The 19,284-nt window shown below is 47.6% G+C and overlaps 1 protein-coding gene across 4 annotated transcripts in view; it reads right to left on the bottom strand.

Annotated features, from left to right (window-relative positions):
- Nucleotides 1-19,284, bottom strand: part of KANSL3 (KAT8 regulatory NSL complex subunit 3) — a 1,222,374-nt gene that overhangs the window by 747,615 nt on the left and 455,475 nt on the right. For all 4 annotated transcript variants that reach the window (XM_069619075.1, XM_069619076.1, XM_069619078.1 and 1 more), the window contains one exon: nucleotides 8,734-8,891. In XM_069619075.1, coding sequence (XP_069475176.1) covers nucleotides 8,734-8,891 — 158 coding nt within the window. The remainder of the gene's footprint in view (nucleotides 1-8,733; nucleotides 8,892-19,284) is intronic.

The raw sequence follows: 19,284 nt of genomic DNA, 5'->3' as shown, positions 1-19,284 counted from the left end.
GGTGGTCATCATTCAAGCTTTTGGCAGAGTGTGATGGGATTCCCGATAGGAAAAAAAATCTACAAACCCTAGGCAAAAGGATATCTCGCACAAATGAGCATGCAAACAATCCTGCAAATCACTTAAGAATATGTGACCGTCACAGAAGTCCTTAATCATGTTAAGAAATGTTACGACTGCATCTATTAATCAATTCAACCAGACCACACACACGAAACATGGCACTACACATACTTTGATGCTACTGGTATTGTGCGCATTGTGCGCTAGTGTACACTATTCGAACCTCACAAACGATACTGCCATACTAGCAAAGCACACATTCCATTCAACTCCACATGCACAAGGTCTTAAACACCCTACCCTGGAGACGTAAAGAAGGATGCAGAGTGAAAACAGACAGAAAAGTTAAAAATGGAGGGAGGTGGTAAAGGAGAGTGAGGCCATTGGGAAGAGGGAGACAGGAAAAGAGGGCGGACTAATTATACATTACTGGTGATCCACTGACCTCCATCAGATCAGCTCTCACTCCAAAGTAGGGTAATCCTCTGTCTGAACATTTTTTTAAAAACAAATTCTACTTTGAGAGCAGCAAGAGTAGTCATGGTGGACTGGTTAATTCTATATTAAGAGGAGGCAACTATTAGACAGCCTTTCACCTTTAAATTTCAGTGTGCTGTATAAACAAAATGATAGTACTACACCAGTGAACAACACTGGGTACCCAAGACCTTACCCTCACCACTGAGCACCTATTTGTTGAGATCTATTTCTAGAATACGGCCTGGTGGACAGATTTTAGGAGGTCAACCTAGTTATGATGAACTGGGAGCTCTGAGGGCAGCCAAAACCCAATCAAGGTAGCTGCATGAGCAGTCAAGGCTTAGTCCCAAGAGAGTGTGAGTGGGGCCAGCCACCCTCTGAGTCCACACAGAATATCACACAATTCAATGTAGACAATTCAGTTATTTATCTTAGGTCCTTACAACACAGTGAAAAATGAAACTAGCAGGTGGTACCATCACCCAACACTCTATAATACAAATATATACAATCACCATAGGTTCACTTAAATAACATCCGATAACTTAATCAAGCAAAGCAGGTACGATGTAGAAAATGATGGGAACCAATGACAAGAACAATATCTTAACTTGAGAAGTTCAAACCCTAAGTTGAATTGGGCCTTGTGCCCAAAAGCCATAGTCCAACACAAAGATTCTCTTTAGAAAGGATGCAAAGGGCTTGTGGTGGTGATAAGTTTCAAACTATTTCAAAATTATTCAACAATTTTCCAAATAAAATGCAAGTGTTATACTTTCTTCAATACTCATCCAGGGGCAGGATACCCAACCCAGACTCGACGACCAAAGGTTAGTGCAGGAGAGACAGGAGGCAGAAAGACTTGTTGCAAACGCTATCCTATGGAGGACAGGAGCAGGCAGGCACACAAGCTACTTAACACACCAGACTCCTATTTTCGCAGATGTATTTGTGGATCGCCTGGGGGTTGTTTGGGGCTCGATCTTTGGCCATTTGTGCCAGTGAGAGGTGCTCAGGAGATGCAGGTACGATGATTCTTCCAGTTGAAAGGAAATGCAAGTTGCAACTCCTGTTGGTGAAGGAATGCAGAATCCAATGATGCATGCCCACTTAGGACACTTCACTGGCTTGAGGAAGGTGCGTTCCAGCGACGATGACCGTTTGCAGGAGACAACAGTGTCCGTCCAGTCGCAGTCACAGTAGCTGCCTCAGGGCCGGTTCCCTTGATGGAGGGAAGCTAGAATTCAGGGAGAAGGCAACTTATGGCACAAGCTGGCAACTACCAAAGTTACAGACTTCAACTCGGAACATAGACAGTTCTGGCACGGTAGCCCATGAGAGCTGGTCAGTCCACAGGGCAGTCTAGGGACACTTCGGAAGGGTCAGAAGGGCTTGATACTCAAAATCCCACTAGTCCAAGGGCTGAAGCGATGCTCGGGGTCTTCAGAGGTCAGGCAAGAGGAGAAGGTGACGCAGCGCCATCTTAGGAATAGTCTTCGGATCTTCAGCCGGCAGCTCTTCAAGGGACTCTTGGCTCCAACATAGATCGGCAGAATAGCTGCAGTGGTCTTCCTTTCATCCAAAATTCGAGCTGAAAGCAAGTCCAGGCTCACCAGTGGTAAAGATTTGCACCATTCAAGCAGCCATCAGTTGTCCAATCGGGGACGACTACTAAGCAGACTCGTGACACCAAGGGCTAGACAGTCCCAGTCCCCTTCCTGTGTCTGTCGCTCACACGCATGCACGTCTGGAGTTAATCGGCTCACAGAAGAGGCTGAGAAGAGCAGACTGCAGGAGATGGTATGCTGCGATGATACCAGAAGAGGAAGAAAGGCTTCCTGGCGTACGCAGATACCGAAAGGCAGCCTTCACACTGCTCAAGCACAGAGAAAACCAGAGCAGGCAAGCGGGAACAGCCTGTAGAACCTGATAGACTGGAGAGGCCTAATTTGTTATCATTACAGAACCATTACCCATCATTACCTATTGTTAGAGAACTATTACCCATTATTACCCCTTTAGGAATCATTGCATCTGGTTTAGTTATCCATCATATATTCTGATTAGTACATGAAATAGTAACATTACACTATCCACATTATTCTGCCACATATAGGTAGCATTTGCATTTGCTTATAGAATGAGGCCTGGTATATTCACGTAGACATGTAGAGCCATTTAGAGACACGTTACACATGTAGGGATATGTTATGAATTATGTATGCATGCATGTAGAGAGACACGCATTGAGTGCACACTTAGCATATGCATTGGTTTGCATTATGTAGCGCTTGGATTTGCGAGAAAGAGTAAATGCTAGAAAGCATTCAGCTGGCACTTGATAAAGCCAATTCTGGATGGAGACACATAGGAGTGCGAAGTTGTTATGAGTTAACAGTGTACAAGTATTCGTAAACATTTGCTTGGCAGGACAGAGATAACACGACCCTTGTCCGAGTGGAGAAGGCAAAGGAGGCCTAATCAGCCTTGGGCTGGTGTTCACGGAGAGAGAAATGGTGGGGGCCAGGCAGCGCCATGAGCAGTCCAGGGGACACCCACCGAAGATAAAAATCACACAAAGGAATTTCCCACCCTGGATGTCAGGGGAAGGAACAAGAAAGGACAAGAAACACTAAAATTGTGAAAAAAGAAGACAGGGGCCATTTTGGTGAAATGAGCACCGTTAAGTGCCTTTACTGCAAGCTGTGAACACAGCGTGTGGTAAAGGTGCACCAAGTTAATACAAGGTATCACTGCCACCAGCCATTGAAGGTAAGCTTGTCCCTGTAACATAATTGTTACAGTTTTAGTGTGAAAGGGGATACATTGTATCCCCCCAGCACTCCACATAAGGTTGGGTGTGCTGGTTACATCAAATAAAATGTAAAAGGGATCCAAAGATCCCTTCTACCTTTGGGAACTGTAGTTCTCCCAAGGTTAGCCAGAGAAAGTTTAAAAGGGAAGCCCCTAGGGCAACCCAGCAATAACAGGCACTTATTGCCAAAATGTTGATGAAGAGGATAACTTTAAAAGACACTATGGAGAGGCTAAAAACTGACACCCATAAAAAGAGTAAAAGATTCTGTGGGTGTGGAAAAAGCTTCCCACTCTGAGGTATTAGAAAAAATATCCCACTAGTAAAGCAAAAAAGTTCTGGGGTTGACCCAGGTGAGGAAGATTTACCATTTCTATGAAAATCTTACCCATCAAGACCTAGTTGGGGAACTTATACACCTACTCTCTGAAATAGTTCTGTTGCAACCAAAAGTCAGAGTTCCTGTGGAAGACTGTTCAACAAGTAGTTCACTTTAAAGTTAGGGTCCAGGGACTTCCGAGAAGACACCCTAGGAGGATTCCAGCAGTGGGCCTGGGTGAACTGGATGAGTGGATTACCAATCACAGAAAACACCCCAAAAGCTTTACATAAATCACACAGGCTTAAGGTAAGTAAATATCCCAGCCAACACAGTACCACAGCACAGAAGAAGAGTTGCAGCAGGAACACTTCAGGATCTGCAGCCAAAAACCCAGCCGATGGATTCCTTTGTCATGAAGATGGAAGACAGGGCTTTGGAAGTCCATTTGCAGCAGGGATCAACGGAGAAGGCTCCAGGCGAATGTTTCTTCGCTCCTGGATTCAGCTCTGGTTTTGGCACACTTTCCAGGAGCCAAAAGACTGAATATCGCTGGTCTGATTTTCGTAGTTTGCAAGGTCCAGCACTCTGATGAGGTGAGTTTTAGGACTCAATTCGTGTCTCTGGGGTTCGAGCAGGATGCCACCAAAGTGTCAGCTAAAATTCGGAAGCACCGTACAATGGGCTGAGGTCCCAGGGAATGAGGATATTGCAGTCCCGCAAGGTCGCAGCACAACGTCGGATGGCTCAAAATGCAGGTCTTCTTGAGTCTAGTGGATCCCACCAGGCTCTGGGTCAAGGCCATTTCCGGAGGCCCCAGGTCACTTGGAAGGAAGGGTAACAGCAGGTTTTGTTTACACAGCAGTCTTTCTGGTGGCTGGAAATCGTCTCAGCCGCGTTTTCTTCATATTTGGTTCCAGTGGTTGACATGCCAGCAGCTTCCAGCATCTGAGTATTTATCAGGCACTACAGCACAACTTCTGCATTCTCTACCTGCATTTAACAGCAAGGGGCAGTCTAGCGGTCTTATCAGGACAGCCAGCCCCCACTGGGCGTTTGTTCCTTTCAGGCAAGGTGAAAGTCAAAGGGCTGCAGAATATTGGACACCTCCCTTGCTTCCTGCCTTTTCAGACACTGTGGACCCTGGGCGACAAAGCCACAGGATTCCCGCCAAAGACAAAATAGCCACTGAGGTAGTTCCCGCCTAGAATGGCAGGGGAAGTCCTCAGAAACAGCAAGCACACAATAAATAGCGAAGAAAGAAGGAGCCAACCATTTTAGCAAAATGGTGGCCCTTCTATGAATTATGGAGATTGATTTAACAGCCTGAGAGTAATGAAGTCTAAAAAGTAATTAAAGTAGTTACACTGCCACCATCCATTCAAGGAAACATGTAACAAAATGTTAGCAGGTTAGTAAGAAAAGGGATACATTGTATTCGCCAGCACTCCAAGTAAGGTGGGTTGTGCTTGTTCACTATATAAAATGTAAAGGGGGATGAAAATCCCTCTTTACTACTTGGGAACTGTAGTTCACCCAAATACATCAGAGACATGAACAGGGGAGCCCATAGGGGCAACCCAGCTTAAGCCCAAATCTTGTAGGAAACTATAACTTCACCCATACACTATGGAGAGACACAAAAAAGGTCACCCATGAAAAGTGTAAAAGACTATGGGCCTCATCACGAGTTTGGCGGTAACCCTTAAATCCGGCGGTAGCGCTATTACCGCCGAATTTATGGGTCCGCCAAATCAGGGCTTCGGGTGATTTCTCCCCAGCTCTGAGCTGGGGGGAAATCCACCGAAAATTTGCGCTCATACCACCGGCGGGAAATCCGTCGGCGGAATGAGCGCGAAAATTCCCCATTGAGCCTAATGGGGAATGGGGCATTCCCGAATGGGCTCAGTGGGGAATGGGGACTTCCATTACGCCAAACCCGTGATCCGGCGCCAATAGCACCGGGGGGTTTGGCAGTAGGGCAGATAGCGCCAGTGCTATTAGCGCCGGCGTTACCGCCCAACTCGTGATGAGGCCCTAATAATAATAATAATAATTCGGCTTTTATATAGCGCTACAAACCCTCAGGTATCTGAGCGCTGCTTATTATTACCCACGGTGTGTGGTGCTCATTTATCGACCTCGGAAGGATGAAAGGCTGAGTTTGGCCCTGCCGGGATTCGAACCTGCGTTAACAGGCTCTGCACGGGTGTCAAAGCGGGCGCTCTACTCGCTGTGCCACTTGACCGGCTATGTGGGGAAGGGAGGGGGGTGGAGATTCCCCTTCACCTAGGGACAAGGTAAAATAGTTACCTAGTCAAAGCAAAATGTTCTGGGATTAACACAGGGCAGGAAGATGTATCATTGATCTGAAAATATTACCTAACAATGACTTAGAAAAATGCATTAGTACCAGCATAGCAACCAAAAAAGGCACATTAGGCCACCATTGTGGTACATCTGGTTGCATCTCTAGTAAAGCCAAAAGTAAGTTACAGCTGCCGCAAGCCTTCTCCCTAAAACGAATGCAGGATGATACAATCACCCTAAGGCCAAAATGGGGAGAGCTTAAAAAGCAATCTGTACTAGGAACCATATGGGCTACTATAGCACCATAAAACAAAAAAAGGATTGCAGTGGCTGAAAGACTTCAGTAAAAAGGGTTCCATGTTAATTCATCCCCGTTTCGCCTCCCCCCCAAACCCAATGGCTAAGTTTTTCGTTGAAGTTTTTTGCCCGAAAAAAAGAATCAAATTTGTATTTTTTTGTTTGGGGGTTACCCACCAAACCCCCCCTTCCCTTTTATTTATTCCCTATCCTCCCATGCCCTCCCCCTTATATTACCCAGCCCCCACATTTTTCAATTCGCTTTTTTCAACCGAAGTTTTTCAGCAACAAACTCAGCGGAAAAACAAATTGGGCAGACGAATTAACGTTGTACCAGTAAAAATTCTCCTGGTCACAAAAATAAACGATTGTAAAAACTAAGTGGGAGAAAAGATTAGAGGATCCATAAAATTAGACCGCAGAACCCCCAAAAATGAAATTCTGGCCTAACAGTCATCCTATTCGTGGGCTCGGACCAGAGTCTGGGAAGTAAATTTGTGTGCCTGGAGCACATTTGAGCTGGGCAACACGCTACAGACAGCCCAGACACACATCAAACCCAATTAAGGTCATGACTGTACTGGAGCTGGCTGTCCATAATGGGACACCCACCCAGAGTTTGAATGTTTCAGGTCTTCTGGGAGGTGGACTGGGGTCCCCCCGTCCCCAGCCCAGGGTTCCATATATGACTAGGGTATCTGGAGCTATTCTGAAAGTCCTTCCAACGAGCCCGTCACCCTTGAACTGGTGTGCCTAAGCAGTTTTCAGTACTGCATCAGTGTGATCATCCTCCTGGAGGTTCAGAAGAGTTGCGGGCCTGTATCTGGCTTACCCCAGGAGTGGGCACTCCTCCTTTGCCTTGAATGTGCAGTGACTGTTACAGTGCACCGTCATTGTGAGATCAAGACCTCATAGCTCTGCTGCTGCTTCCCTACATCAGCAAGGGGAGTCTTGCTGGAGCGTGGGTCCTTTTTCCCTAAGCCTGCAGATGCTTTATTAGGCTACCCCGACTGCTATTTTCAGTTGGGGCATCTTGTTGACCCTCCATTGTCATGGGAAATCAAAGCAGAGGACCTTCATGTTTAGCCAAACTTCATTCTGGTGGTTTGCAGAACATAGGGTCACTGCCAGAAACCAGACCACCAGACGCCAGACCCAGCTGTCAAACCAAGCCATCTATGCACCAACAACCCCTTGAACATCCACGCAACAACCAACAGTGAGAGTGGTTGTCCTTAATGGCCTAAACGTATAGGGTAATTTTCCATCCTGAAAGGGATCAGAGGGGCTGTTGAGCAAACCTGTTTCTGTGCCTTACTGCACCCCATTCAATTTTATAGCGGGCAAAGACTTCCTTAGCAGCCACCATCTCCCTACTTTTGTTGTTGGAATGTTGGTATAGGAATCTCACTGGGGGTCCCCCAAGACTCAAAAAATAGGTGTCTGCACCTTTCTTACACAGGAAACCTCATGTCTGCACTATAAAAGGAGTTTAGGTAAAGCACCCCACTACAGAGTTCAGCCCATTGTTTCCTAAGCGAGAACTTTGTCTACCTTTAAAACCTTCCTCAATGTATCCGAAACATGGTTACTTACCTAAAAGGTTGAACACTGTGCCTAGATTAGGATAGAACTTTTGTTTAGTTTACAGCGTGATGCATTATAGTTGTATAAAGCCAGTCATAACCAATCAAACTATTCCCTCTATAGCACTTGTAACAGAATTGCATCAAACTATATTACTGCTAAAGTGTGGTAGGTGTTCCAATTGGAGACCTTAACTGTGAAAATATAAATTTGTATGCGCTCTTTACTTATTAGTACTACTCTAACTTAATGTATCTGTGTTTTAAAAAAGAAGTATATTTTTATATTTACCGTTGTGGACAATCTATTATGTATGTTGACCGTTCTTTATACCGAATGAGGTGCCTGTAACTAAGTGGGATTCATCCCAGCAGTTCAATTATAACACAAAAAGGGAATACCCCAAGTAAAATCTGGCAAAAGACAACGTAAGTCACATTAATCCAAAAATGGCCCTTGAATGAGAGCCAACGCCAAGTCCAACATCTCCTTTTCTCCATTGTGTAAACAGTACCGCTCAGTCAGCCTGCCAAGTGAAAGTTTGTTTTGAAATGGGTTTCAAACCTCACAGCTCCATTACGGTTGGCTTCCTAGAACCTACATCAGTAGTGGTCCTGAAAAACACTTGTTCCAGCCAAGATTCGGCTCAGTAACTGATGCTTGAGCAATGACTACACTAGTAAATAGTATGCTTTTTTTGATTATTTTTTTTCGAAGTCAGCAGGAAAAAGACTCACTAGCACTGTACATCCCTCACACATGCAAACAGATATGGCACTGACCACAGCAGGAATGCACACTTTCTGGAAGCAATGGAAGCCTCCCTCTCACACAACATATACAACACGAGCATCAATATTACCGGAGGCTGTCATCAGCTCCTCCAACAACCACCAAGCTGTTATCAGCACGGATCTTTTCTCTGAAATCTTCCATAGCCTCCACGTTGCATTGCAGCGAATTCTGACCAATCACAAACAGCACTGGAGTCTTCATATCAAGCAGTGGGTCATCAACATCCTGTCAGAAAAGAAGAGGCTCATCATGTAGCTTCGCAGATAAAACAAAGAAGCCCAAACAGATCCCAGTGCTATCTATGCTACTGTCAAATAAGCAGAGGATTACAGAGAAAAAGTATCACTGTCCTACACTCGGACGTTCAAAACAAAGGGTTAGGCGGCCAGCCAATGTGTTAAGGCAGTTTTTGCAACACACTCTTGAGGGTGCTACAACTAACCCTAGGTGGAAGGTAAAACACATGACGAAGGGAGCACAAACCTCTTAAACGTGGGTGGTGTTGTCAGAGTGGTAAGGCTTAAGTCTCAGGTAGGTCGACACAGAAGTACAATGAGTCCATATACATAAATCCAGAAAATATACCACTCTGATATACTAACAAATATATACTCCGAGTAAAAGATATAACACTATCAGTTCAAATAAGTATGTTATTAATACACAGTATTAAAAAGATACCAGTACATAATAAAAACAGCAATACAAGGACTCTCCTAACCCCAATATCTACATGTGGGTCATTTGCCAAGGGCAAACACCAAACACAAAATAACAGAGGGTCAGTAGAAACAGAATAACCCCAACCAAACATGTAGTTAAGTACCTAGTGGCCTCCACAACTAAGTATAGTGTCCTAAAGACGCACCCCAAACCTAGTAGACGTGAAAGTCCCTATGCCTGGTGGCCAGCATTTAACACTTACAGCAGGGTGTGGGATTAAGAAAGAAAATACAATTTGAATTAGGTTTACAATCCGTAGGTATAAAACAATTTGCTATTAATTTAGACTGCTTAGTGCCTTATAACAATATTTATGCCCAGAACAATACACTAAGGTCTCAGCGAGAATGGAACTACAGTAAACTTTAGCATAAGCTTCTAAGACTCAATGAACATTTCACCAATAGTTTCCGTCTGGATACGTTTCCTGGAACAATATACACATTGTTAGCAGTTACAATGTTTCAAATACATTTTTACCATTGTAGAAATTAAAGGAATGACTTTAAAAAGGGAGAGAAAATCACAGTTAAGTATTGAAATAGGGAGTCTGGGTCCTGCGCTCACTGAACCCCTAAGCGATCCAGTAAAAATGTGTAAGGACATGCAAGTATCCCAGAGTCACTTTAAGGAGTTCCAGTGTCAGTTCAAAGTTCCATTGGATATAATTGCAAAAGCGAATAGCCCATCCATAGTGAAGGAAGTAAGTAGAGTTCTACACAACAGGTGCAGATGCTGAAACGGTGAACCCCAGGGAAGGCCACAGGAGACCGACCCAAAGGGAATGTTCCAAAAGTCAGAAGATGGGTCCCAGATGAAGACGTTACAAAAGACGACTCCCAATGCAATTGTTAGGGAGAATTCTCAGAAATTTGCTAATTCCTCTCTACCTTCGAGACCCCCCCAGCTATGCTAGATTTTGAGGACTTGAATTTTTAACCTGGAGAGAGTGAGACCATTTTTTCTTTTCCACTCTCTCATGTAGTTTTAATGTGATTTCAACTCTGCGTTTCTTTTGGTTGTGGAGTCCGACAAGCTCCATAGGCATCATCTGACAAGCTCCATAGGCATCTTTTACATTGTGTCACACCAGTACCTTCAGTGCAGGAACTCAGGGAAGTCTTTCAGAATTTCCCAAAGTTTAAATACCTTCTCTTGGATAAACTACTGTTTCCAAGAGCAGTAAAGTGAAATAGACTTTACTTAGACTAACTTTCTAGACCCAGCACACACTATCTTACAATAGGGTGCTGAAGGGGTTACTTAGTACCACCTTTGCTGAGCTTCTCAGGTAACATTTTTATGTTACCCTTTCCTCGATGAATAGCTGGTGGCAGTGGTTTACTTTTAACTACCGTGGTGTGCAGTTACCAGAGGCTGCGTTTGCAGCTGCAGTAAGGCACCCAAGGGTGCCATTTTTATCAAAATGGCCCGGTGTTCTCTTTTTGCCATTTTGTTGTGGAAAGGTCCTTCTTGAGATTAACTCTGCGTGCCAAACCAGGTTTGGTCCCTTTGTTTGCTTTGCCTTTGGCGTGATTCACTAGTGAAGCCAGCCTCTGGCTCCAGGGAGTCTGGCAGGGGCAGGAAGCGAGGGAGGTGCCCGAAACACCCTGGGCCTCATTACGAGGCTGGCGGTAAGGGGTTAACAGCACCGGTAAGGATGCTGGTGCCGTTAACCCCCTACCACCGCACTCTTCGGTCCCTTAGCGGGAGCCCCTAAGGGACCAGGGAGCTAATAACAGGCCCGTTATTAGCTCCTTCCCCATTCCCATTCAGCTCTATGGGGGTTCGAATGAGAATGGGGAATGGTTTTCAGAATGGGAACTTACCGGGTCCTCCAAGGTTGGAATGACCCGGTAAGTCCCCATACCGAGAACCCGGACCCGGTATGCAGTATGGGGGTAGTCATGGCGCTAATAGCACCATTGCTACCTCCATACTCGTGATGAGGCCCCCTATGGTTAGTCTCCTAGGAGACAGGAATGCACTCCTAGGTGATTGGCCGGCTGGCTGTCCGGCAGGGACAGCCACCCTGCTGACTGACAGCTAGGCTGGAATGAATGGAAGAAACATGCATAAAAGGAAAGGCTTTTTGGCTCGGAAGGCAGTCGACCACTGGATGAAGGAATCCGAAGAAGAACTCGAAGATGCCTACTGCAACTCCTGAACTGTTGGTTTGTCCGGTGAAGCCCTGCTGCTGTGCTGAAACTCCAAATTCGTTTTGACTAGAGGAGCCTTGTGTAAGGACGACTTCTCCCCTTGAGTCGGTGGGTCCAATCAACTCCAAAGTGAACTCGTTTGGACATCCTCTCGGAGCTGGCTGTACTTCCACTGCTGCTGCTGGAACCGAAGTGCCAGGGAGAGGAACACCAAAACGAAGGCATCGCTTTTAAGTCAGACCCGAGCGCCAGGAAGATCCTCCGGACTTCCCTGAAGCAGGACTAACCAAGCCTGAGCCACCTCAGAGTGCTGGACCCCAGATGCGAAGAAAGTCTGAAGTGGTATTCAAGAACCAAAGTGTTGCTATTTGCTGTCAGACGTGAGGAGCTGAAACCGTGAAGTACAGCTGAATTGAAGCTTGTCCCCACGAATGAGGCCCAGGAACACCAGGATCTGCAGAGCTGTACAGGAACAGAAGCCAGCTGGAACCATTTCTTCTAACCAAAGGTACTGTAAAGTCTAAGAACTTGCCTATTGTGGTATAGCCTTACTTGCTCTCAGATGAGACTGGTCTTGGTTAACCTTGTAGAATTGCTTGCAACTTTGCCCCTCACAAGCCTTCCAGCTTGTGGCCCTTCAAGTGATCTTATTTCTACAAACGTTTCTAAAAACATTGTGCAAGGTTTTTACCTACCTGCAAAGAAGATCTTCAGCTCCCATAGACTTTTCTCAACTAACATTGGCTGTCCTGGCTCCCTGAGAGACTCTTCTTACCTCTAACTTTGTGTCTACCTTTCCCCGAGTAAATTGTTAATTTACTTTGCATTGGAGTGTTCAAAAAGTACTTACCAGTTTATGAATTATTTGTAAACCTTTGTTTTATTCCCCGAACGGTAGTTTGCACCAAACTCAGTATTGCTCTAAATGTACCAGTGCTAAATCAATGTCCACAGTGTCCTAGCTATTTTAGTCACCTGATGGTGTAGGAAGTCTCTGTGTGCCATCCCCAATGGGTATCAACTGATTAGATAAACTTAGAGCGTGGTTTGAAGTGTATTTTGAAGTGTTACCTGTTTTGTTCCCTTCTGAAGAAGGCTTATATATCTGACTGTTCAATAAATTAATAATTGTTTAATCAAGAAACCTTGAGTGTAATAGTTTGATTAATTGTGAATCTGTGTAAATGCCCTACTGCTCACATTGACCCCTCTTGAGTTGAGCCTGGCTGCTCAGCCACACTACAAACCTGTGTAGTACAGACTTCTACCAAAGGTTGGGTTACCTATTGCCAGGAGGACAAGGTTGCTGTAGTCTCCCAAAGGTTACTGCACACAATCTTGCCTTACACCCCAAGAATAGCATATTGCCATTCTGAACGGATAATTTAAGGTTTGACTCACCTGGGGACTCATTACAAGGTCGGCGGTAGCTCACCAGTGCTACCGGCTGGTTGCTGCCAACCTCGTAACACCGTTTTCGCCGCCTGCGATCTTGGTGCCACGGGACATTACAAGTCCTGGCTGCCCGGGATATCAGTCAGCGGAAACTGCAAGTCCCCATTTCTGTGGATTCCCATAGGACTCCATGGGAATGGGGACACGGAAGCACCAGCACTGTTACTAATGGTGCCGGTGCTTTTGTGAGAAACATGCCTGCAGGGGCAGGTGCTCCGGGCAGGTCACACCGGCCCCTGCAGGCGTTCTCGTAAGTCTGGCGATCCGGAAAGGGTGCAGATACGTCGCTACAGGCACACTTATTTCCGGACTGCCAGACGTGCAATGAAGCCCCAAGGCTTGCTTAATGCTCCACTAAATAAGGTTATACTTTGGTTTGTATACCATAAGTATCAAGTTGATTTTTATGATTGTGTTTATATAATATGTAACAGCATTTAGCTTTCCAAACATTAATCTTTGCCTACATGTATTTATAATAAACCATTATTTTTACAATACATAGTGTTTCAGTATTTCCTTGGACCATATGTATCCTACAATTACTTTGTACTTTCCTACAGCCCTCTCGCCCTCCTAAAATAACCCTGTCTATGCTACCAAATGTCTTCAGGTGGTACAGTCTCATACTAAGAGTGAGTTTTTGTACTGCCTCAGACATGGTTTTATGAAGCCCCTAGTTGGACTTTATCAAAAACGGCCTTAACAGTCAAGGATTGTTGGAGGCTACTTCCCCACCACCAACTCTAGTCGCCAAGGACTGGAAAACACACCTGGAAAAAATGCAGGCAACACCAAAGGATTGTTGTGATGGAATTCTGACGGAACCTTTGGCATGAAAGAGGGGTGCGGCCGCAGCACCACCCTTGTGTCGTGAAAAGTCAGATAAGGCTGTTTGCAGCAAAGAGCCTGGATCTCACCTACCCTTCTGGTGGAGGTGATGGCCTTGAGAAAAGGCATCTTCCACGAAAGGAACTTTGGAAGGGGCTGATGCTTAGGCTCGAAGGCATCCCCCCCATGAGCCTCATCAGCACCATGTGGAGATCCCACGCCGGGGCAGGGGCCTTCACTGGCAGGAATGACTGAAACAGTCCTTTGAGGAACACAGACAGTGGGACCACAGACAAGATCGTCCTGGAGACCTGTTGTAGCAGGAGATAGCCACCAGATGCACCCTGATAGAGGCGTGCAACAGCCCTGCCTTGGCCAAGGACAACAAGTATGGAAGAATCTGCTGAACAGAGACCCTCAGAGGGTTGATCTTCTGCATCTGGCACCATGTTGCGAAATGTTTCCACGTGTGCCTGTCTGGCTTTGGCAAGGACCTCCCTGCAGTCCTCTGGCAGCCTGTACCCTCCAAACTCTAAGGCTGCAGGAGCCAAGCCTTCAGGTTCAGCGATCCTGGGTCGTGATGTATGATTGCGCCTCCTTCTCTAGAGAGCAGATCTACAACGACCGCCAGTTGACAGGCTGAGAAGATCCGGGTACCAAATCTGCCTCGGCCACTCCAGGGCGACGAAGATCATCCTGCATCAGCACTGTTTGAGTTGATTGACGACTCGCAGCAGGAGAGGCAACAGGGGGGGGAGGGGACGGGAGAGTCGCATACAGGAACCGGCCTTTCCACAGGAGTAGTATAAGTGCTACTATAAAACTGCACCCAGATACCTGATCACAAGAATTCACCATCACCAACCTACTAGAGAGCTCCGGTCAGGAGATACACTTCTGGTGGATGTTCTACGTACCAAATGTACCTCAAAAGGCGATAGGAGGTTTTCTGTACCTGGCCCAAACGTATGGAACGAGCTACCCGTTGCCATACGATCATTTAAGTCTCAAGAGGGTTTCAGGAAAGAGTTGAAAACCTACCTATTCAAGTGAACCTAACTATAGGGCATATACAGCCCCCCCTCAGCTCCCCACAGCCAAATGTCATTTCTTAGTTAACAACTGCGCCGAATGCAGTTTGGTATGCCTGGTGCGCGTTTAGAAATAATCAAAATCAAGGAAAATGCGACCCCCATGCTCCTCGGCTGGTGGAATCTGCTGGCGATCTGGAATCAGGAATGTGTCAGTGTCTCAAAACAGATCGATCTGGGGTCTGCCCAATTTGAGGAAGAAGCTGTCCACTTGATCCTGTCGAAGTTCCCACTCGTGGCAAGAGTGCCGCTCCCTGCTGAGGGACGGAAGGAACGCCTTGAGGGACCATAACACTGCCTGCAGCTCCAGGACATTGATGTGGAGATCCCTCTTCTCCGGTAGCCACAGGCCTCTGGCATGCAGACGTCCGGTGTGGGCTCCCAAGCCCTCAAGGGAAGAGTCTGATGACCGCCTCCTGGTATGGGAGCTCTGGAAATCCATGCCCCCGGAGATGTGGGAGCGCACGCCCCACCACCTTATCGCTCGACGGAACTCCTGGTCGAGAACAATCTGGTCTGCGAAGCTTCCGGACACATGGATCCACCGAGCATCCAGGAATTCCTGAAGGGGTTGCATCCAAAACCTGCAGAGTCAGATCAGGTAAATACACGACGACATCGTGCCGAGCAGCGACTTGATGGTCCGCACCGTGGCTGTCTTCAGTGCAAACAGGCATTGCACCCTGCCCATCATGGCCGCTATCCTCTCTTCCGAGGGGGCCATCAGGTAAGCGACCGTGTGGAGCCAGGCCCCCAGGAATAGCAAGTTCTGCGATGGTATCAAGCAGGATTTTGGATAGTTGATGGAGAACCCAGATCCGTCAGCAGCCGGACGGTCCACTTTGAGTGTTAGATGGCTACTTCCTTGGACTAGGCGCTGATGAGCCAGTTGTCGAGGTACGGGTACACACGTATACCTTGTAGATGCAGATGGCCCACCACTGGCGCAAGGTACTTCGTGAACACCCTGGGCGCTGACTTCAGTCCGAAGGGAAGGGCTTTGAACTGGCAGTGCCTTCCCTGTACCACAAAGCGCAGGAACTTCAAATGCTTCTCGTGAATGGGGACGTGGAAGTATGCGTCCTCCAGAGCGACGGCAAGATGTCTCCTTCCTCCAGTTGGCTGAGAACGTGCTGCAATGTGACCATCCTCAATTTTTGGGACTTGGAGGTATTTGTTGAGGCGCCGCAGGTCTAGAATGGGCTTCCAGCCCTCGTCGTCGTTCTTTACCAAGAAGTATTTGGAGTATACTACAGAGCCAAAGAGTCGCTTTAGAACCAGCTCCATCGCCCCCTTTTTTAGCATGGCCTGTACTTCTTGCAGGAGCCGAGGGATGTACTGCTCCTGCCGGGCCACCGGTGGTATCCGCGGACACTTATGCCTGAACTCTAGAGTGTGTCCGTGGGAGAGGGCGTCCAGCACCCATCGGTTGGTGGAGATCTTTTCCCACTCACTGATGAAGCCCACCAGCCGGCCTACCATCGGGGTGCATGGGTGGGGGCCCGACGTCCTGGCCGGTTCAATCTTGCTTTGGGGCCTGCGTGCTGCTTTGGGAGCGATGACGTCGGCAACCTCCCCCGAAAGCTTTGGAGCGGCCCTTGTAGGCTCTTGGGTCATGGACCGGGAGTGTTGACTGTACAAGGAGGACCCTCCGCCGAAACCCTTTGATGATATGGCTGATTTTCTGCCAGAGGCATGATAGGATGGACGATGCTGCTCAAGAGTGCCCAGGGCACAGGTTGTCTGTGTCCGTCTTAACGGCCTACAACAATTCATCGACGGCTTTCCCAAAGAGGTTGTCCCCGTCGAAGGGCATGTCCAGCACCCTCGTCTGGACCTCTTGACGGAAGTTGGTGGCCTTCAACCAGCCACGACGACGGGGGCAGACACCGTTCCTCATCTGTCGGAACCCCAAGACCACGATGTCCAGGGACACAGTGATGGCATGGTCCGGTGCAACCTCGCCTTCCCCGTCATTGTCAAGCGCCCCAGCCCGCTTGTCAGGTAGAAATTCCAGCAGTGGGTCCATCTTATACCACAGCTCCCTTTTCGTATCTGGCCAGGATTGCAAGTGCATTTGCTGCCTTGACTGTCGTTGCCACCGAATGGAACACTTTCCTACCGTGGCATCCAATTTCTTCCCCTCGCTGTCCGGGCGAACAGAGGCTGAAGATGAGGGATTAGAAGACTTCTTCCTTGCTGCTGCCGAGACCACCGAGTCCGGGGAGGGCTGCAACCGTAGGCACTTGGGTGCGGAGTCTGGCACCAAGTACTTCTTCTCCAGTCTATCCCTCTTCGCCGAGGCTAGGTTTCTCATCAGCGCCAGGCCCTCATCCCTAACGTCGTCCAGGAGAGATACCACCAGAATGGTCTTCCTTTTGGCCTCAGGTTGTTGGTAAAGGAAACCTTCCTTCTTGACCTCTTCTGGCGTCAGCTGGAAGAGCTCTGACGCTCAGCCGATCATGGTGTGGAATGACCCCACTTTGTCTAGGGGGGGAAGCCCTTGGCAGCGGAGAAACGCCACTGTCGTTGTCCATGTCCATAGTCGCTGTGTCCGACTTCAGGATGGCATCCTCTTCTCTGGCGTTTTCTCCACTAGCTTGGCAGAGGGCTCCCGCCTCGTGGGTAGGGCCACTCTGGGGCTCCACTGCGGTACCCTGAACAGGTCAGCCCCTTCAGGTCAGGGTGGCCGCCACCAGCTCGATCGTCAAGGATGACTTCCTTTGGACCACCTGAGCCTTAAGGGGCAGGTTGGACACCTTTACCTGCACCTTGGTTTTCTCTGGCTTCTCCCGCAGCTTCCCTGGGTTAGCCGATTTCCTCTTTGAGGAGGAGCTGGTGCGATGACTGGAGATGGAGGTAGATGACCGCGGCCTGCCCGACGGAAACAGACTCATGTTGCTTGGCCTTGTCTTGGGCCCCCCATGGATGGAGCACCCTCAAAGGACTTAAAAGCCCGCTCTTCGGACCAGTCGGCCTGGGTGAGGCATGCCCCTGCTTGCCACACGGGGTAGAGGCCTTAGCATTGAGCCACGCTGCCAACCTACTCTGACGATCCTTGGCGGTGCACTTAGAGAACCCAAAGCACATTTAAAAATCCGCTTCCCTGTGGTCCGGATGGAGACCTTGGAGGCAATGGGAGTGTTTATCCTTCACAAACACATTCCTCAATCCACAGCTTGAGCAGACTTTGAGGGAGCCTCCCCTCCTTCTCTGGTCTGGCGTGCAGTGTAGGCCTGATGGCCTTCCGGAACCTTCAATTAAACTCGACGATTCTTGCCCTAGAGAGGCGTTCAAAGACGCCAACAAACGGATCCCCGCTTGCCGGTCAAAGGAACGAAAGAGCACACAGGCTCAATTTGACAAAAAAAAAACTATTGAAAAAGCTCAAAAACGTAGAAAAGCTGTCGGAACAAAACACGAGGACTCCCAACACTTCAACGTGCAGTGAAAATCTGAAGATGGCTGCCAGAGGAGGGGCTTAGGGAGAGGGCAGTCATTGGGTTTGTTTATTTATTTGGTCATGCGCTCCAAACCCGTGGGCAGCTTGGCGCAACAATACATGTAGACTTGAAACTTAGTTACAGTGCCTGACACAGGCTGTTACAAAACAGTAGTATCTTACAACAAATGATACAGGTGAAGAAGCAGTACATATAGGATCAAGATAGGTAAACACAGAAGAATATGGTCTTAACAAGTGTAAAGCGTGATCAGCTAGATAAGGGTGAATATCATTACAAATCGTTGTTGTGCAGCCATTTGAGAGCATTAGATCTAAATCTAGTGTAGGGTAGAGGGCGTCTAAGGTCAGGTGGGAGAGTGTTCCATGATTGTGCAGCTCTAACTGGGAAGCTAGAACCACCCGCCGTGGTGAGTTTGAATCTAGGGACTTTAAGTAAGAAGGTGTTGGCAGATCCTGTCAGTCGGTTAGAAGGTCTCCAGTTGATTATTTCAGCTAGGTAGGGGGGTGCTTGATTGTTGAAGCATTTGGCTGTGAGAGAAATGGTTTTAAGGAGGATTCTGTCCTTTATCTTTAGCCAGTGGGCCTCGGTCTGGTGTTTGGAGATATGCTCTCTGCGTGGGATGTTCAAAGCTGCTCTAAGAGCATTATTTTGTAATCTTTGGAGTTTGTCAATGACCGACTTATTTGCACCTGAATATAAGGTGCTGCAATAGTCCAGTCTAGACATGACAAGGGCATTGACCAAGGTAAGGCAGTTGGCACTGGACAGGAAGGGTCTGGCAGCACGGATTAGTTTACATGTGTAAGTGGTTGTGGAGGCGAGGGAGTTCACTTGCTTTTTGAGGGTGAGAGCTGAGTCGAGGTAAAAACCTAGGGTTTTAACCTCTCGCATA

The sequence above is a fragment of the Ambystoma mexicanum genome, chromosome 10, assembly GCF_040938575.1.
Source record: "Ambystoma mexicanum isolate Mex_15411 chromosome 10, UKY_AmexF1_1, whole genome shotgun sequence".
Lineage (NCBI taxonomy): Eukaryota > Metazoa > Chordata > Amphibia > Caudata > Ambystomatidae > Ambystoma > Ambystoma mexicanum.
Note: the sequence above shows the minus strand (reverse complement) of the source record. Positions and strands in the feature narration are given on the sequence as shown.